Source organism: Leuresthes tenuis, unplaced genomic scaffold, assembly GCF_036924035.1.
Source record: "Leuresthes tenuis unplaced genomic scaffold, fLeuTen1.0.hap1 SCAF_22, whole genome shotgun sequence".
NCBI classification, from domain to species: domain Eukaryota; kingdom Metazoa; phylum Chordata; class Actinopteri; order Atheriniformes; family Atherinopsidae; genus Leuresthes; species Leuresthes tenuis.
In genome coordinates, this window is record NW_027325376.1 from 25,758,939 (window position 1) to 25,773,999 (window position 15,061).

General features: G+C 42.0%; 1 protein-coding gene across 2 annotated transcripts in view; it reads left to right on the top strand.

The window, feature by feature from the left end:
- Positions 1-15,061, top strand: part of focad (focadhesin) — a 70,579-nt gene that overhangs the window by 11,122 nt on the left and 44,396 nt on the right. For both annotated transcript variants that reach the window (XM_072375910.1, XM_072375911.1), the window contains exon 5: positions 3,626-3,724. In XM_072375910.1, the coding sequence (XP_072232011.1) occupies positions 3,626-3,724 (99 nt within the window). The remainder of the gene's footprint in view (positions 1-3,625; positions 3,725-15,061) is intronic.

The following is a 15,061-nucleotide window of genomic DNA, read 5'->3' on the forward strand; positions in this document are numbered from 1 at the left end:
ATTGGCTGTGTTGAGAACCACAGTGCATCTTCCCTCGTCTGCTGGAAAATGGTGATGTTTTGGTCTCTGCTGAGGGATGTCACTGCCTTCCTTTCCTGTAATGTGAGGTTAGAGGGAGGAGTTTTAGAGCTAGAGAGGGCTGCTGTTACCTTCATATGTAGTGGTTCCTTTTTGTGCCTCAGAGATTTTCATTCCTTTTTGAAGAGTCAGTAGCTGTAATGAGGTCCAACACTGGCAGTGGAATCCTTTGGCTAAAACATCCTTTTCTGATTGGGTGAGGTCCCTTTCTGATAAGCTCCTGGATGTCCATCTTTGTAGTGTCATTATGTCCTTGTCTGACAGATGCAGATGTATTCTGAGAAGCATTGGCTCTTAACTCTAGGGTTTAGGGATGCAGTGATTTTTGATCGGATCGTCTATTAGCAATCGAAGGGAGGATCGTGATCTTTTTTTCAAATGGCGATCTTTAAGGCGATCTTGAATTGATTTAATGCCATAATAAAAATCTCTAGAACCTGCTTTACTGTGTACTTAAAAATGTTTCTCATGGAGCAACATGTCTGTATACAGAACCCTTTGATCTGTGCAACTGAGGAGTGAATATTAAACTCTTAATTACATCCTGTTGCATCTTTTTTTCCTTTCTTTGTATTTGCTCTCTTTGTCTCCTCTGTTCTTCATCTTCTTGCTTGCTTACCAAACACTTTTCTCTATGCCACAAGTGGTGTGCTATATTATCTTTCTTCTTCGTCACAAAATAAATAATTCATGCATATATTTGAACAACAATAACTTTATTAAATCAAAAATAATAACCAAACCAAAATAAAATTTGAGCAACAGACATTTCTGTCTGTGCAAATATGGCACAAAACCTATATTTCTAAATAAGTAATAGGCTAGGATAGGGATGGAGTGATTTTCAATCGGATCATCTATCGGAGATCGATAGTGGCCACGATTGAGTGATCTGAAGACGGGGCTGATTTCACATCCTTAGTAGGGTTTGGAATTTCCACTTTTGAGGTGGTCTCAGGTATCACCTTCCCAGCACCTATAATGCAGCATTGTCTCTCCTCCCATGGCAGTTTCACAACCATTCACACCTTGGATCCTGTGACCAAAACTCACCCTTTTCAGGCTGGTAGACAATTTATAGTTGTGTGTCATTTGAAGGACACAGACATTGGTCAGAGGGTTCAGTGACACATGTGACCGTAACAACCCTCTCTGCTTATAAGCTGATACTCCCCACCATCTAGTTTAGAACTGAAGAAACCTTTCAAATGAGAGGTGAAAGATCTTCAAGATCCAAGAAGTCCACTTGCCCTTTTTCAAGCTCTTAGGATTACCATGACCTGGATGGCTTATAATTTACATCAACATATCAGACTGAACTGTAAATGCAACACTGAAGCTGTCTACAAGATGGGACGGAGCAGGCTGTACTCTTTGAGGAGGCTTAGGTTCTTCAATGTATGCAATAACATTTTGCATATCCTCTATAAGTCTGTGGTGGAGGGTACTATCTGCTCTGCAGCCATCTGCAGGGACAGCAGCATCAGAGCCAGTAACTTAAAGAAACTTAGACTGTTCAAGACAGTTGGCTCTGTGCTTGGGAGTGCTCTGGAGCTGTTTATACAAAGAAGAATGTTGTGAACACTGCTCAACATAATGAACAATGCTGCACAGCCTCAACATAACATGCTACTCAAAAAGCTCTGTCGGCTGCTGGAAAAAAACAACAGTACAGGATAGTGTATCAACATTTTGGTATCGATACCGGTACCAACATGTATTTAGAAACTTTTCAATACTTTTCCAAATAAAAAGAGAACACAAAAAATGTCATTATTGACTTTATCTTAATAGAAAATCTGAGAACTTTAAAAATGCATCAGTAAATAAAATACCACAAAGAAGTGTTTCCACCCTTGGCCAGACATGTTTTGTAACACCGTTTGCACAGTGGTGATTTGGTGTGAATGGCTTCACCGTGCTCATTTGTTTTAAAGCCAAAGTAATTCCATATAGCACTTGCTCGCCTCGGCTCAAATTACAATGCGGTGACGTCACACGGCGACATAATAAAAAAAGGAAAACTATCGGTCTCATCCAAGCACAGTATAGTACCATTTTAAATGCCTCAGTACCCCGGTACCAATTTGGTACCGGTATACCGAACAAGCCTAGTACAGATTTTCATTCATGCCAATTGCAATTATTCTGCACAGTGGGTTTTTTTTTAGTTTTTTTTTTTAAACAATATCAACACCGTATACGGTCTATCGAGACTTAGGTCAGGGTGTCCTGTCGTAGGGTAAACAGGAGAGGACCCAGACGCAGACATGAAGGAACTAACTCAAGGGTGTTTTTTGCCACATATGCGCAGATGGTAAGGGTCCAACAATACACTGTCTTTGGGAATCTTTGTACGCTGCTGTGTGACATGCATCTCTGCCGAATTTGTTAATAAAATTCCCATGAGAGGCTGCACAGATGAGTCTGACTTTTTTTTCTCCCTGACATTTTCACAAGCTGACACAATGAAATGTTTGTGACATGTTTTGATTTACACAAAGACAGAGCAGCAGCACCTTTTTCTTCCATTAATTTTAGGCCGTGGAGTGATCCCCTCGATTCCACTCTGCCCCTCTCTTCCGTCACATATTGGCTCCATAAACTCAGATCTTCCCTGTTGCTCTGTTCCTCTGTGTTTTGTTAGCACCTTAGAACTATTGCCTACATGGACAATATTTTACTGACGTTTATTTTTGCGATGTCTGTCAAAGGTGCTGTATTACTGGTTAATTTCATGACAAATGGGAAATCAGAATTTTCAACTACAGACTAGTAGAAATTCGAAGTCACATTTCCTTTTCAGGATATATTCATTAAACAAAGTACATTAGGGCATTATTTGCTAATTTATTTATTCGATTGAGTGACTTGTATAACTAATGATAAGATTTAATGTGAATAACAATGAAAAGTGAGAGCAAAAAAGTTTTTACCTGCCACTTCCAAGGAACAACAAATGCAGCATCATCTGAAGTTTAGAGATACGGAGATGAAAAGGGAGGAGGCTGGATAACCATGTACAGTCATATATGTTATTTTTTCACTGTATGTTCCCTGCAAAAGTAGAACAAGCTTTGGCCGTTGGTTTGTGTGCTGCAAAAATGACATTTACAAACCTGTTCTATCTCCAACAGGGCTGTAAGCCAGACCTGGGTGTTCATATAAAGGAAAAGAGACTACACTCAGTTTTAGGACAAAACGGAAAATCACAGAAACAATCTTCTAAAATTGCCACAGCAGTTAGCACAAATGAAGACATTTCTTTGATATGCTGCTCATCCAGTAACCTTATCTGGTGAATAGATTTTTATCCTCTGTTTAAATTGATAATGTAAGCCCTTGGATCCACAAATGTTAACTGGAAATGTGTTTCCATTGTATATGAAATTTTTCAAGAAAAAGTTTTTTCAAAGTTTTCCAGAATGCAACATTTTTGTTTGTTTAATCTTCAGCAGTACCATTTTTTAGAACTCTTAGCATGTGTTGAATATTTCTGGGAAGATGACCACCTCTGTGTTATGTTTTTAACTTGCTCTGTGAACAGAAACGTCCAGGGGCTCATAAAAGTCATTGGACGACTACTGCAGATGCAGGCTGATCAGAGACATGAGGAAACACACTTCATTTGTCCATATTCCATCAGGTCAGTCCATCTTCAATATCATTTCTATGTATGTGCATTTAATATCTATTGACTTGTGTCAATAGATAGTTGGAACGGTCGCTGCCATCTGGGGCGCCACCGGAGGCTCGTGGGGGTGATTTTTGTAACAAGATGACTTTTTTCTTTTTCTTATGATTTCCAAACGACCTGATGCATAACCTTGGTAGTCCAGCATGGTTAAATTTCACCAGGTCACACTCACTTTGTCGGTATAGACGCAGTAAAGGTTGTCGTCTGAGACTCTTCGTGAAGGCCATATTTGTTTCTTTTGTAAAGCAGTGCACCACCCCTGCAGTCTCTTAATTCTTCCCGTAGGTCTTTTTCAGTCAAACGGAGGTTTTATTTGTCTCTCCAGCAATCTTACAAGCACTACTCTCTAAAGTTTTTCAACCTGACCTCCACTCTTCTTGTTACCTAACATCTTTTTCAATAAATAAAAAAGTGAGAAAAGCTGGCAGAACTCATTGCAGTCATTCACTGCTTTGTCTGCATTGATCATTTTCATTTTCACGGTGATGGATAACTGCTGTTGATAGTAGTGACAAGGTTCTGAACAGTCTCTTACGTCAGTTGGCGTAAGAGACTGTTCCTGGTGGAGACCTTGGCTCTCGTCTTCTGGATATGTTCTCTGTAACTGAGGGTTCGGTCTAAAGTAACTCCCAGATAGACTGGATGCTGATGGTTCTCAAGTTTTTTTCCATCCCAGGTTACGTCAAGCTCCCGGGTGTGTGACAGGGTGTGGCTGCAGGTGGTTTTGTAGGTAGTAAGCTGACATGCACTATATTACCAAAAGTATTCACTCACCAATTCAAATAATGAAATTCAGGTGTTCCAATCACTTCCATGGCCACAGGTGTATAAATTCAAGTACCTAGACATGAAGACTGCTTCTACGAACATTTGTGAAAGAGTGGGTCGCTCTCAGGAGCTCAGTGAATTCCAGCGTAGTACTTTCAGTGGTATTATAACAAAGTGGAAGCGATTGGGAATGACAGCAACTCAACCACAAAGTGGTGTGGTAGGCCATGTAAAATAAATGGTGAGGCTCATAGTGCGCAGAAATCGCCAACTTTCTGCGGAGTCAATCGCTGCAAACCTCCAAACTTCATGTGGCCTTAACTCAAGAACAGTGCGTAGAGAGCTTCATGGAATGGTTTCCATGACCAAGCAGCTGCATCCAAGCCATACATCACCAAGTGCAATGCAAAGTGTCGGATGCAGTGGTGTACAGCACGCCGCCACTGGAGTCTAGAGCAGTGGAGACGCGTTCTCTGGAGTGATGAATCACGCTCCTTCATCTGAGAATCTGATGGAGGAGTCTGGGTTTGGCGGTTGCCAGGACAACGGTACTTGTCTGACTACATTGTGCCAAGTGTAAAGTTTGGTGGAGGGGGGATTATGGTGTGGGGTTGTTCTTCAGGAGCTGGGCTTGGCTCCTTAGTTCCAGTGAAAGGAACTCTGAATGCTTCAGCATACCAAGAGATTTTGGACAATTTAATGCTCTCAACTTTGTGGAAACTGTTTGGGGATGGCCCCTTCCTGTTCCAACAGCATAAAGACAAAGATGAGCCAGTTTGGTGTGGAAGAACTTGACTGGCCTGCACAGAGTCCTGACCTCAACCTGATAGAACACCTTTGGGATAAATTAGAGCGGAGACTGCGAACCAGGCCTTCTCGTTCAACATCAGTGTCTGATCTCACAAATACGCGTCTGAAAGAATGGTCAAAAATTCCGATAAACACAAAACACTAACCCTTAACCTTGTGGAAAGCTTGCCCAGAAGAGTTGAAGCTGTTATAGCTGCAAAGGGTGGGCTGACGTCATATTAAACCCTATGGATTAAGAATGGGATGTCACTTAAGTTCATATGCGTGTAAAGGCAGATGAGCGAATCATTTTGGCAATGTAGCGTATCTGCTAGAATTTGTTCCAGGGTGCCTCAACTTCCGCGGCTGTAGCTCAGGAGGAAGAGCAGTCGCCTACCAATCGGAAGGTCGGTGGTACTGGGCTGGACATGTCGAAGCGTACTTGGGGCAAGACACTGAACCCCACGTTGCCTCCTGATGTATCCATCAGGGTATGGATGATTAGAAAGCACGTAGTTATGTGTATCTTAAGACGTGCTGTATGTATGAGTGTGTGAGTGGCATGTAGTGTTAGAAGCGCTTTGAGTGGTCAGTTTGACTAGAAAAGCGCTATACAAGTCCATTTACGGGAAGGTGCACTGCTGTGTTGCCGGTAGGGGTTGCTCGTTGGTGTACACATTGAAGAGGAGAGGTGCCAGGACACTGCTCTGTGGTAGCCCATTGATCTGATGACCATCTACTTTTCCTGTTGTTGAGTGTGACGTGGAACATCCTGTTCGCTCAGCAGACTTCTAATGACATTGCATAGTTTGGCATCTCCTGTCACGTCAAAGAGGTTTTTCATCAGTAACGTGTTTGACACTGTCATAAGTTGGTGACAAATTGACGAAGGCAGCGCCTGTTATCAGCTTCTGCTGATACCCGTCTTCGATGTACTGGGTAAGGCTTAGCAGTTGATCTGTGCATTATTTCCCCGCTCAGAATCCAGCTTGATCCTTGATCAGCTCAGCGTCTAACTGAGGTGACATTCGGCTGAGGAGAAGTCTCTCGAACAGCTTGTAGGTGGTGCATAATAGGGAGATGGGCCGGTAGCTTTTGGGGAGGTTGCAATCTTTCCCAGGTTTTAGTAGTGCAATGATGATGGCTTTCCTCCAGATGGTTGGAATATGCTGGATCTGTATGCATACATTATACATGTTTAGGTGCCATTTGTTGGCGACTGGGCCTAGTTGAGTGATTAATTTAGTCAGTATGTCATCCGGCTCTGCTGCTTTCCCAACTTCATGCTGTTAAGTCCTGCTTCAAGCTCTTCTGTAGTGAAGGGCTTGGTTAGGATGGACATGTTCTGCTGATAGCCTGGGATGGTTGTGGCATGATGCTCTCCTTTAGCCCTGCGCCTCTCTACTCGTCTTCCATTGGCTACCAGCTTGCTTCCAACCTGGTTTGGTGTTATATCACATATAGTAGGTGGTGTGGTCTTGTCACCACTCAGTTTCCGAATGGTCGACCAGGCTTTCTTGCTGTTCTGGGACATGTTGATGTTTTCTATCAGATCTTGCCTGGCTTTCCGCCTCTCCTTCTTTAGGGATTGAGGGTATCTCCAAGCTCACAGGTGGTGTCCGAAAACGGGTCGAGTCCTCTGTTAGGCCAGCGATGCTCTTTCCGACATCAATTAGGGATGCAGGTGTGAGCGATCCTCTTAACAGCCTGAACAAACATGCTAAAGTTGTCATTAAGATTGAAGTGGCGTTGGAAGGAAACTTCCGACTTGGTTATGGGAGGCTTAATCGTGATGGAGATTGGCTGATGTTGTGATCGACGGAGTGGGTTCAGGACCACTTTCTCACTTAAGTGCGCTAGTCTCTGGCTGACGAAGCACAGATCAGGTTTGTAGCCTCTTTTCCAGCAGCAGCTGTTGAAGGACTTTGGGAGTTTGGCGTTGTGAATCAGCACCAGCTGCTACCATGTGTTTTCCATCCAGCTTTCGACTAGTTCTCCGTTACTGTTGGTTGATTCATAGCCCCACATTGTGTGATGGGAGTTAAAGTCCCCAATCTCCACGGCAAGCTTCTTATTGCACTTAGGTGGTAGGTCAGGCCATTCGAAGGGACTGACAGGTGGTTTAAACAATGAGGTGATGGAGATCTCTGGCAGGCAGATGATAACGGTCTCTATATTGGTGTCTGAGCTGTCTGTGTTGATTTCCCTGACATCCATTAGTGACTTCACGAACACAGCGGAACTGTACTTCAGATGGCGTATTTCAGCTAACAGTTTCATGCCTGGAAGTGCAGGCTGGTTGCTCGTCAGGCCCAGGTGGGTCTCCTGCATACAGATAATGTCACTTCTGCTGCAGTGGCTTGCTAGCACATCGGCTTTGGTTTTAGTGTAACCTACCACAATGATTGAGGTTACAACCAACACCGACATTGTGGCTCGCTGGGCCGGCGGGAGACACTTGACAATACAGTACAGTAAAAGCAGCTGCAGAACTCTATAAAATCTCCATGTCTTATCTAAGAGCCTTTTGTTGCTGCACATGCATCAGTGAAGTCCCATCTCTTCACCTGCACAAAGTGCATCAAAGTAGAACGTTTACAGTGTTGTAAAAACAGTGTTTGTAATCAGTTGCAATTATCAGTGAACATAACTAACACCAGGGAGCTCAGTTTCTCCCCTGGAGTCAGTCCTCCACTGGTTGTTCTCGCCTCTCACAGCTGTCGTGCTTGAAACTATAAAATGTGGCTCGTTACTTACATACGTGGGTATTTACATTTTTCATCTCTTCACATCGCTATATTAATCCACATTTCATTTTTAGCTTGTGTTAGATAAGCTCATTCCCTAACTGCAGAGCTGTCTCTTTCTTTTAAGTGTGCAAAAATCTATAGCTATACTATAAATTCTTCAAATGTTATTGTAGGGCATATTCAAAAGTATTTTTTAAAAACTAGTTCTTCCTACATGTTTTCATCATTGAAGTATGTCGACCCGCTGGTTGCAGTTTGGGTGCATAACATGACATTTCAGATGCAAAAAGACGATTGGATGACAGGAAGGTAGATGGCACAAGTCAGTGGAGTTTGTTGGATATGTCCAGGCAGACATAGGGGAGTGCTGTACTCCTGCTGGAGCCTTGACTGAACCATACCCTTCCTCCTCCTCCTCCTCCTCCTCCTCCTCCTCCTCCTCCTCCTCCTCCTCCTCCTCCTCCTCCTCCTCCTCCTCCTCCTCCTCCTCCTCCTCCTCCTCCTCCTCCTCCTCCTCCTCCTCCTCCTCCCTCCCCCTGCTCTCAGGTTTTCTCTCTGTAGCTCTAAAATCTTTTCCTCCTTTTTTAAATACCTCTCACTCTAAGCCTCTCCTTCTCCAAATCTCTATTCATGCTTTCTTTCAGTCTACCCATTATCTTTCTTTTTCCTTCCGTCTTCATCGCTGTCTCTTCTGTCTGTCTGTCTGTCTGTCTGGTAGCCTGAACACTCCCAGTGAGAAGATGAATGTGTTAAGGGCAGCAGGGTGGCGCCATTGGCCTGGCAGTCTGGCCTGTCATTGGTTGTCAGGACTGGCACTGCTGGGTAACTGGAAATACTGTGGGATTAATGGAGGAAGCACACTGGTGGCTATTGTTGACTGTCTGCTCACAGCAGCCCTGTGCAATCTGCCACAGAGACTCAGAGCACTTCAGGCCCCAGCAGGATCAGGGGAGGGTTATGGCTATGCCTAACACACCACCACATTTCTTATGGGATGTTAGTCTGGCTGCAGTGGTGTGGTCTGTACTGACTGTGCCCTGCAGGCTTTACTTATAACATATCTGGCCTGCCTACTCAGGTACATTCAAATGGTAATCTTTACATTTAGAGTGAAATAAGTATCTTGTCTTCAAATAGATGAAGCCTTAGTGATTAATCTTACTGCACCTTGTTGGAATAATATTGGTTCCTGTATTTTGTTTGTTTTAATAGATCTGAAGTTAGTGAAAGTAGCAGTGCTAGTTATAGCAAGATAGACAAAGAAGATCGCTCACAGAAAGTTTAATAGAAATTCCAAGATGGAGACATCAAAATAGACTAACTCTCACTGCTTGTGTAGTTATTTAAGAATTCCAGACACAATGCCCAGAACATTTAGTCCCTGGCTTGATTCCCCACTGGCATATCTGTAAATGTTTAAATGTACACTGTGATGTTTGCGTTTTGGTTACTTTCGATGTTTGTGTTGAGAAAAGTATTCTCTTATTTATTTGATTAAGTTTCCTTGATGTGAGCCATCTGGTGCTTTTGGCACCCTATGTATAAAAAGGTAGGCAGGTATAGTAAGTTAATATACATTGTATATATTACAGTGCCGTGTACTGCAGATTAGCAGATAAACTTTTGAGATGCTGTAATATATATCTTTGGTGTGAAAAAAGCCAAAACTGACCAAACATTTTTACCTAAGAATAACTTATTTCCACGTTTGTCTGAAACAAAACTGAAGTGCAACCCAAAGCTTCGTCTGTGAGACAGAGACGTTGATGATAAACTTATAACTTGCTTTTCAACCTCTGATAAATGATATGACACGGATGAACATGCTGCTATTGTAATGTTGTATATTTCCCGTTTGTAAAGTTTGTTAGTTAGTTAGTTTTAGTACAGGAATCAACCACAGCTTCAATCTCCTCTGATTCTCTAGAGGGAGAAATTATCATGATTTCATTCTTTTTATGATTACAGAGCTGCATGTTGGCAACTTCACTAATGGAGCCGAGCAAAACATACGCAAAAGAAAAGCTAATAAGTTATTAATTACAGATCACAACAATACAGTTAACTCTGCATCTGTCTCTTTTTCTCTCTCTTCAGCAGTAAAATCCAATCTGATGGTTTGGATGCGCATTACATAGGTTGGCGTACTTCAGAAGCACATAGTTTTAAGGTTCACATACTTATTTATTGTTGCTTTAAAACATTTCCAGACAGATACTCTGCTTAGATAAAGTCCTGGTTTTATAACTGCAGCATCATCAGTTAAAATCCTAATTTAAGTAACCTAAATACAACATCTGTGCACTAAATTTAGTCATCACCTACACAAAGAGATTCATGCTTCTGTCCATAACCTACAGAGGGAGGTACCATATCAACTCTTAGGTCAACATCAGCAATATCTTATACTGATATATTCTCACGTCTCTAATATTGATATTAATGCTAATCTTGAAAAAGCACTTTTAATAATCTGTAGTAGAAACAATTAGCAGGAAAATTCATTAGATCATAAGTTATCCTTTTCTGCTTTGATGGCTCATTTTGAGATTTTCATTTTTGGATTAAGTCTTATTTGTGTCTGTGTTTACTGTGATCGCCCCATACATATAATTATTTGTTTATTTGCAGTGTTATTTGAATGTTGAGACAATGAGCCAACCTCATGAATTTCGCCCTGAAATATGAAGGACAAAGTTTTTTCTGCATGCTGATTGTCTTTTATGAGGAGTTTGATTGGTTTGCCTTTATCAATACAGACTTTATGTTGGCGGTCTTACTGTATAACATACTTGCCCTTGAGGTAGGTTAGTTGGGAACAGCGTATATTGTGCCAGACCCTTAGTTAGGTTGTGTGCAAAAGGAGTAGGAGTGTGTAGGAGCTGAACTCGAATTTGTTCTATGAACACCTTCCAGGAGAGACTGTCATTATCCTGTTTAACGAGAGCATGTCTTCTATATTTGAGTGTTGGCTGGATTTCTATTCCACCTCTCAATGATGCAGGCCCTTTGTAGGTCAATAATTTCCTTTTTTTTTAACTTTACTTTTAAGATCAAAATAAAGGGTCATACTTACTTATGTTTAGGTGTTCTTATGCTTTCTTGCAGTAAAGAGGTTTGTGGTTGAAGTTACACTGCAACTCCAAAGCAAGGGAAACATGTAGACATCCAGAGGCAGCAACAGATAGATGTTACATGAGCCACTTGTCTGGCAACACTCTTTTCAGCTGTCACACAAAAGAAGGTGGTCTCTGTCTTGACTTCTTCCTTTGTGTGACAACTAAAAAGTAGAGAGCCCTACTATAGCCTGATGGATGGGAGCTATAATGAAGCTGAGGTTCTGGAGGCAGCTGCAGGGAACTTGTGGAAAGGGGACAGAGATGGTCAGACAGATTACACATTATGGGACTGGACAGAAAGAGCATGATTGGGAGCGCTGTGGGCCATTGCAGGCACAGACATGCTCAGTTGGATAGCTTCCTTCCTCTATTTGGATACTTAATGATTGATGTAACACACTGGGTAACCCGATGGTGACACTGGCCTACCACACACATCAACAGTGTTGATATAACCCCAGCCTTCTGTGGTCTGGAAGGTTAATAATACACAGAATCTTCAACTTGGATTTGACCCCAGTGTTCTTAATGCACTTAATGCATTTGTTAATTCCAAGAGTAATGGAAGCTGTCTGTTCTTCACAGGAAGTGAAGACCGATAACTGATATGAATCTGAACCTGAACCTGATTTTCATGTTCAAGATTTATAGTAATTATATTGGTATGCTGATCGCTGGATTGAATAAAATGCATAAAAAACTGGTCGGTTTTACAGTAGATCCCACACCGAGTCAATGCAAGATTCCACACCATTCTAGCAGTGTTTCAGCTGGCCCACAGTTGAAAACTCATTACATTTCTCACTACATTTCCCCCAACCAATGATAAACCAAGTTTAACATCAAATTTAATGTCTGAGAATCATTTGGATTTTATAAGAAGGAAGGAACATTGGTTAAAAGTCTGTAGAGCAGGGGTCGGCAACCTTTGTGACATTGAGTGCCAATTTGAAATTTTCTTGTCAATGAGTGTGCCAAATAGTATAATGTTAAAATATGACACAAAATACAAGAATATTTCCAACACAGCAGGAATTTTATTCTATCCATAGGCCTCATCAAATCACATTTCAAAGATATGTTCCCATTCTTCACAAGAGGGATCTCATTTCAAAACACTGCTTTCAGAACCTTGTTTAAAACATATTTCATTGGTTGGAAATGCAGACACTACGGTGCGTCAAAAAAACAACAACAACTCTATTAGATCAGAAGGAACCAGCCACAACATTTTAAATTCATGGGCAAACAGCAACATGTTTAACTAAAAATAAGTGTAAGCTGTATTATGCCTACCAGTCAGTGTGATCCCTGGCCCTGCTTTGCTTGGCTGAGCTCTGTTATCTGGGGCTCGTAGTTTGTCACTTTCTGTTGTAAACATGCCTCAGAGTGGTCCGTAGTCGTTAAACGACTGCGGGTGGGGCTGAGCACATTTTTCATGTGTGAGAATACCTGCTCACAAAAGTATGTTCACCCGAAAACTGACAAGAGAGCCAGTGCGATGTTCCTAGCTTTTTTAGCTGGCGGCGTTGCCATTTCTAGGCTACTACATCTTACACATGTGACGCGTGTCTCTGGGAATGTAGGCGGGAGGACCGGACAGCGCTACTACAGAAGCGCTGAGGGGAACGTGGGCGGGAGATCTTGCTGTCACTCAAACACAAGGAACCAGCCAAGGCTGGGACCGTCATCGAGAGGTGCCGGCGTGCCAATGGTTATGCGTTGGTGTGCCAGCAGTGGCACGCGTGCCAAAGGTTGCCGATCCCTGCTGTAGAGCATCAGTTTAGTTTAGCAGTAGCACAACAGATCTGAACACTCATTTGTATAGACATTATCCCTGCATGCTGACAGTTGGGATAACAAAAACTACTTCTGTGAGGTCCAAGGTAATTACTGCATCTTTTTCACAACTTATTGTTAAGATAAAAAGTGATAGCTTTGGGGATGATATGACACATAAATTAGAGAAGTGGTAAAAGATAGCAACTAGATACCAATACTTAACTGACAAAACTGCATACTATATCAAAGTAAAGAACAAAGTCAAATAAAGACCTATCAAATGTAATTTTTTTCTTTGCTATGAAATAATGAAAATATTTGTGATTCCCTGACCTTTAATGAAGTTTATCCATCTAAAGGTAGCTGGTAAATGCGAGATTTAAAGAAAAGACGAAGATGAATGAATGAACACGTAGATTTGTTTTGATGACAGTGGTGTTACATCCCACAACTGTAGGGGGAGCCAATAAGTAAAAATTTCCCAAATTCTCTGGTGTTACTTAAAGAGTTTCTTTTTCTTTTTTTGAAGTATTTTTTTGATAGGACAGTGGAGGGAGACAGGAAACAGGGCAGAGAGAATGGGAATGACATGCAGAAAATGGTCGTCCAGTTCAGGACTCGAACAGGGGCCAACTGCATCGAGGACTAGCCTCTGTATATGAGACATCTGCTTAACCCACTAAGCCACCGACCACACCCTTAAAGAGTTTTATGGTGGCACAGTTATCTTCAGAATGTACATTGTATCACTCACAATCACTAAAACGGATTAGGAGATTATTGAGTCATAACTTCAAAAATATGCCAATCTTACTGGACCTTTGAAAAAAAAAAAAAAGAAGTATTAACAATGTTCCTGGATTGGTCGCCTTTTTCTTTAGCACCATTATTCTTAACTTTCTTTTATACACAAAGCAACTGAATCATCTCGGCAACATTAAACACAAAAAAATTGACCTTAGACAGACAAGATTGCGCCAGGCTGCTCGGCTTTGCCGTCTGTCGCTCTGCTCTGTGTTTGCTATGTGTTTGGTGATTTGCCTGTTCTGTCGTGGGGTGTCATCTCACCTCGCCTATGACCGTCAGACTCTGCTTTAGATTGGAGGCTTCTCCGATCAGCTCAAATATGATCCATTGGTGAACTTTTATCCATGCTTCAAGGAAATCCTGGCATTCCTGAGGTGTCCTCCACTCAGTGGTGTATCCAGGACATTTTCACTGGGGTGGCCAAGATGGGACACAAAGCTAGTATGGGGTGACCATGGCATAGCGAAGTTTAATGCCATATACACAGCCGCGGTACATACATACATGTTTGTGTATTTATGTATTATGCACATTAATTAATGTTCTTCTGTTAACTGTGTTAACTAGGTGTGTAGTGATGTTTAAGACCGTTGTAATTGTATAACTGGAGTGACAAACAACTTGAATGTGAGCCAGTGTTGCCAAGTGTACGATGTACGATCAGTAATCCCAAAAAAGGCCACATATACGATAATTTGACCATTCCGTGAATGTGTGGTTGTAATCGGTTATAATCAGCCTGTCGCAATTGTCTGTCGGATTTTTTTGTGAACCCTGAGGGCATTTCCATTTCCATGTGACAAGTTTCAAGCCAATCGTGCTTTTCTATGTGAGCTATAAGTGACGTGCATGTATTTGCCTCAGAACAACAGCCATGATTGGCTGAATAGTCCGCTGCGTGAGGAAAATAAAAGAAGAAGCAGAGCCGGTCGTCATTGTTTATGGGGGACATTTAGCCTAAAGCAACTGTGGGGCTGCTGATGAATCCATTCCGTACTGACGCAAAGCCGTGAGTGCCTGTTAGACGCTATTCAACACTAGAGTGACTATAGCGCATCAATAGACTTGTTATTTTGGTTATGGCGTGTGTATAATGATTTCCCTCAAAATACAATCATTTTATGTCTCTGTTACGATAATACTACATTTTCCACCTGGCAACACTGATGTGATTTACATGGTAAATTCAAAGGGAGAGCTTACTGCTCTTCATCACTAATATTGCTGAAGCTAGACTACTGGCTTGTCTGGGCCTCACTGCTGCTGGTAGT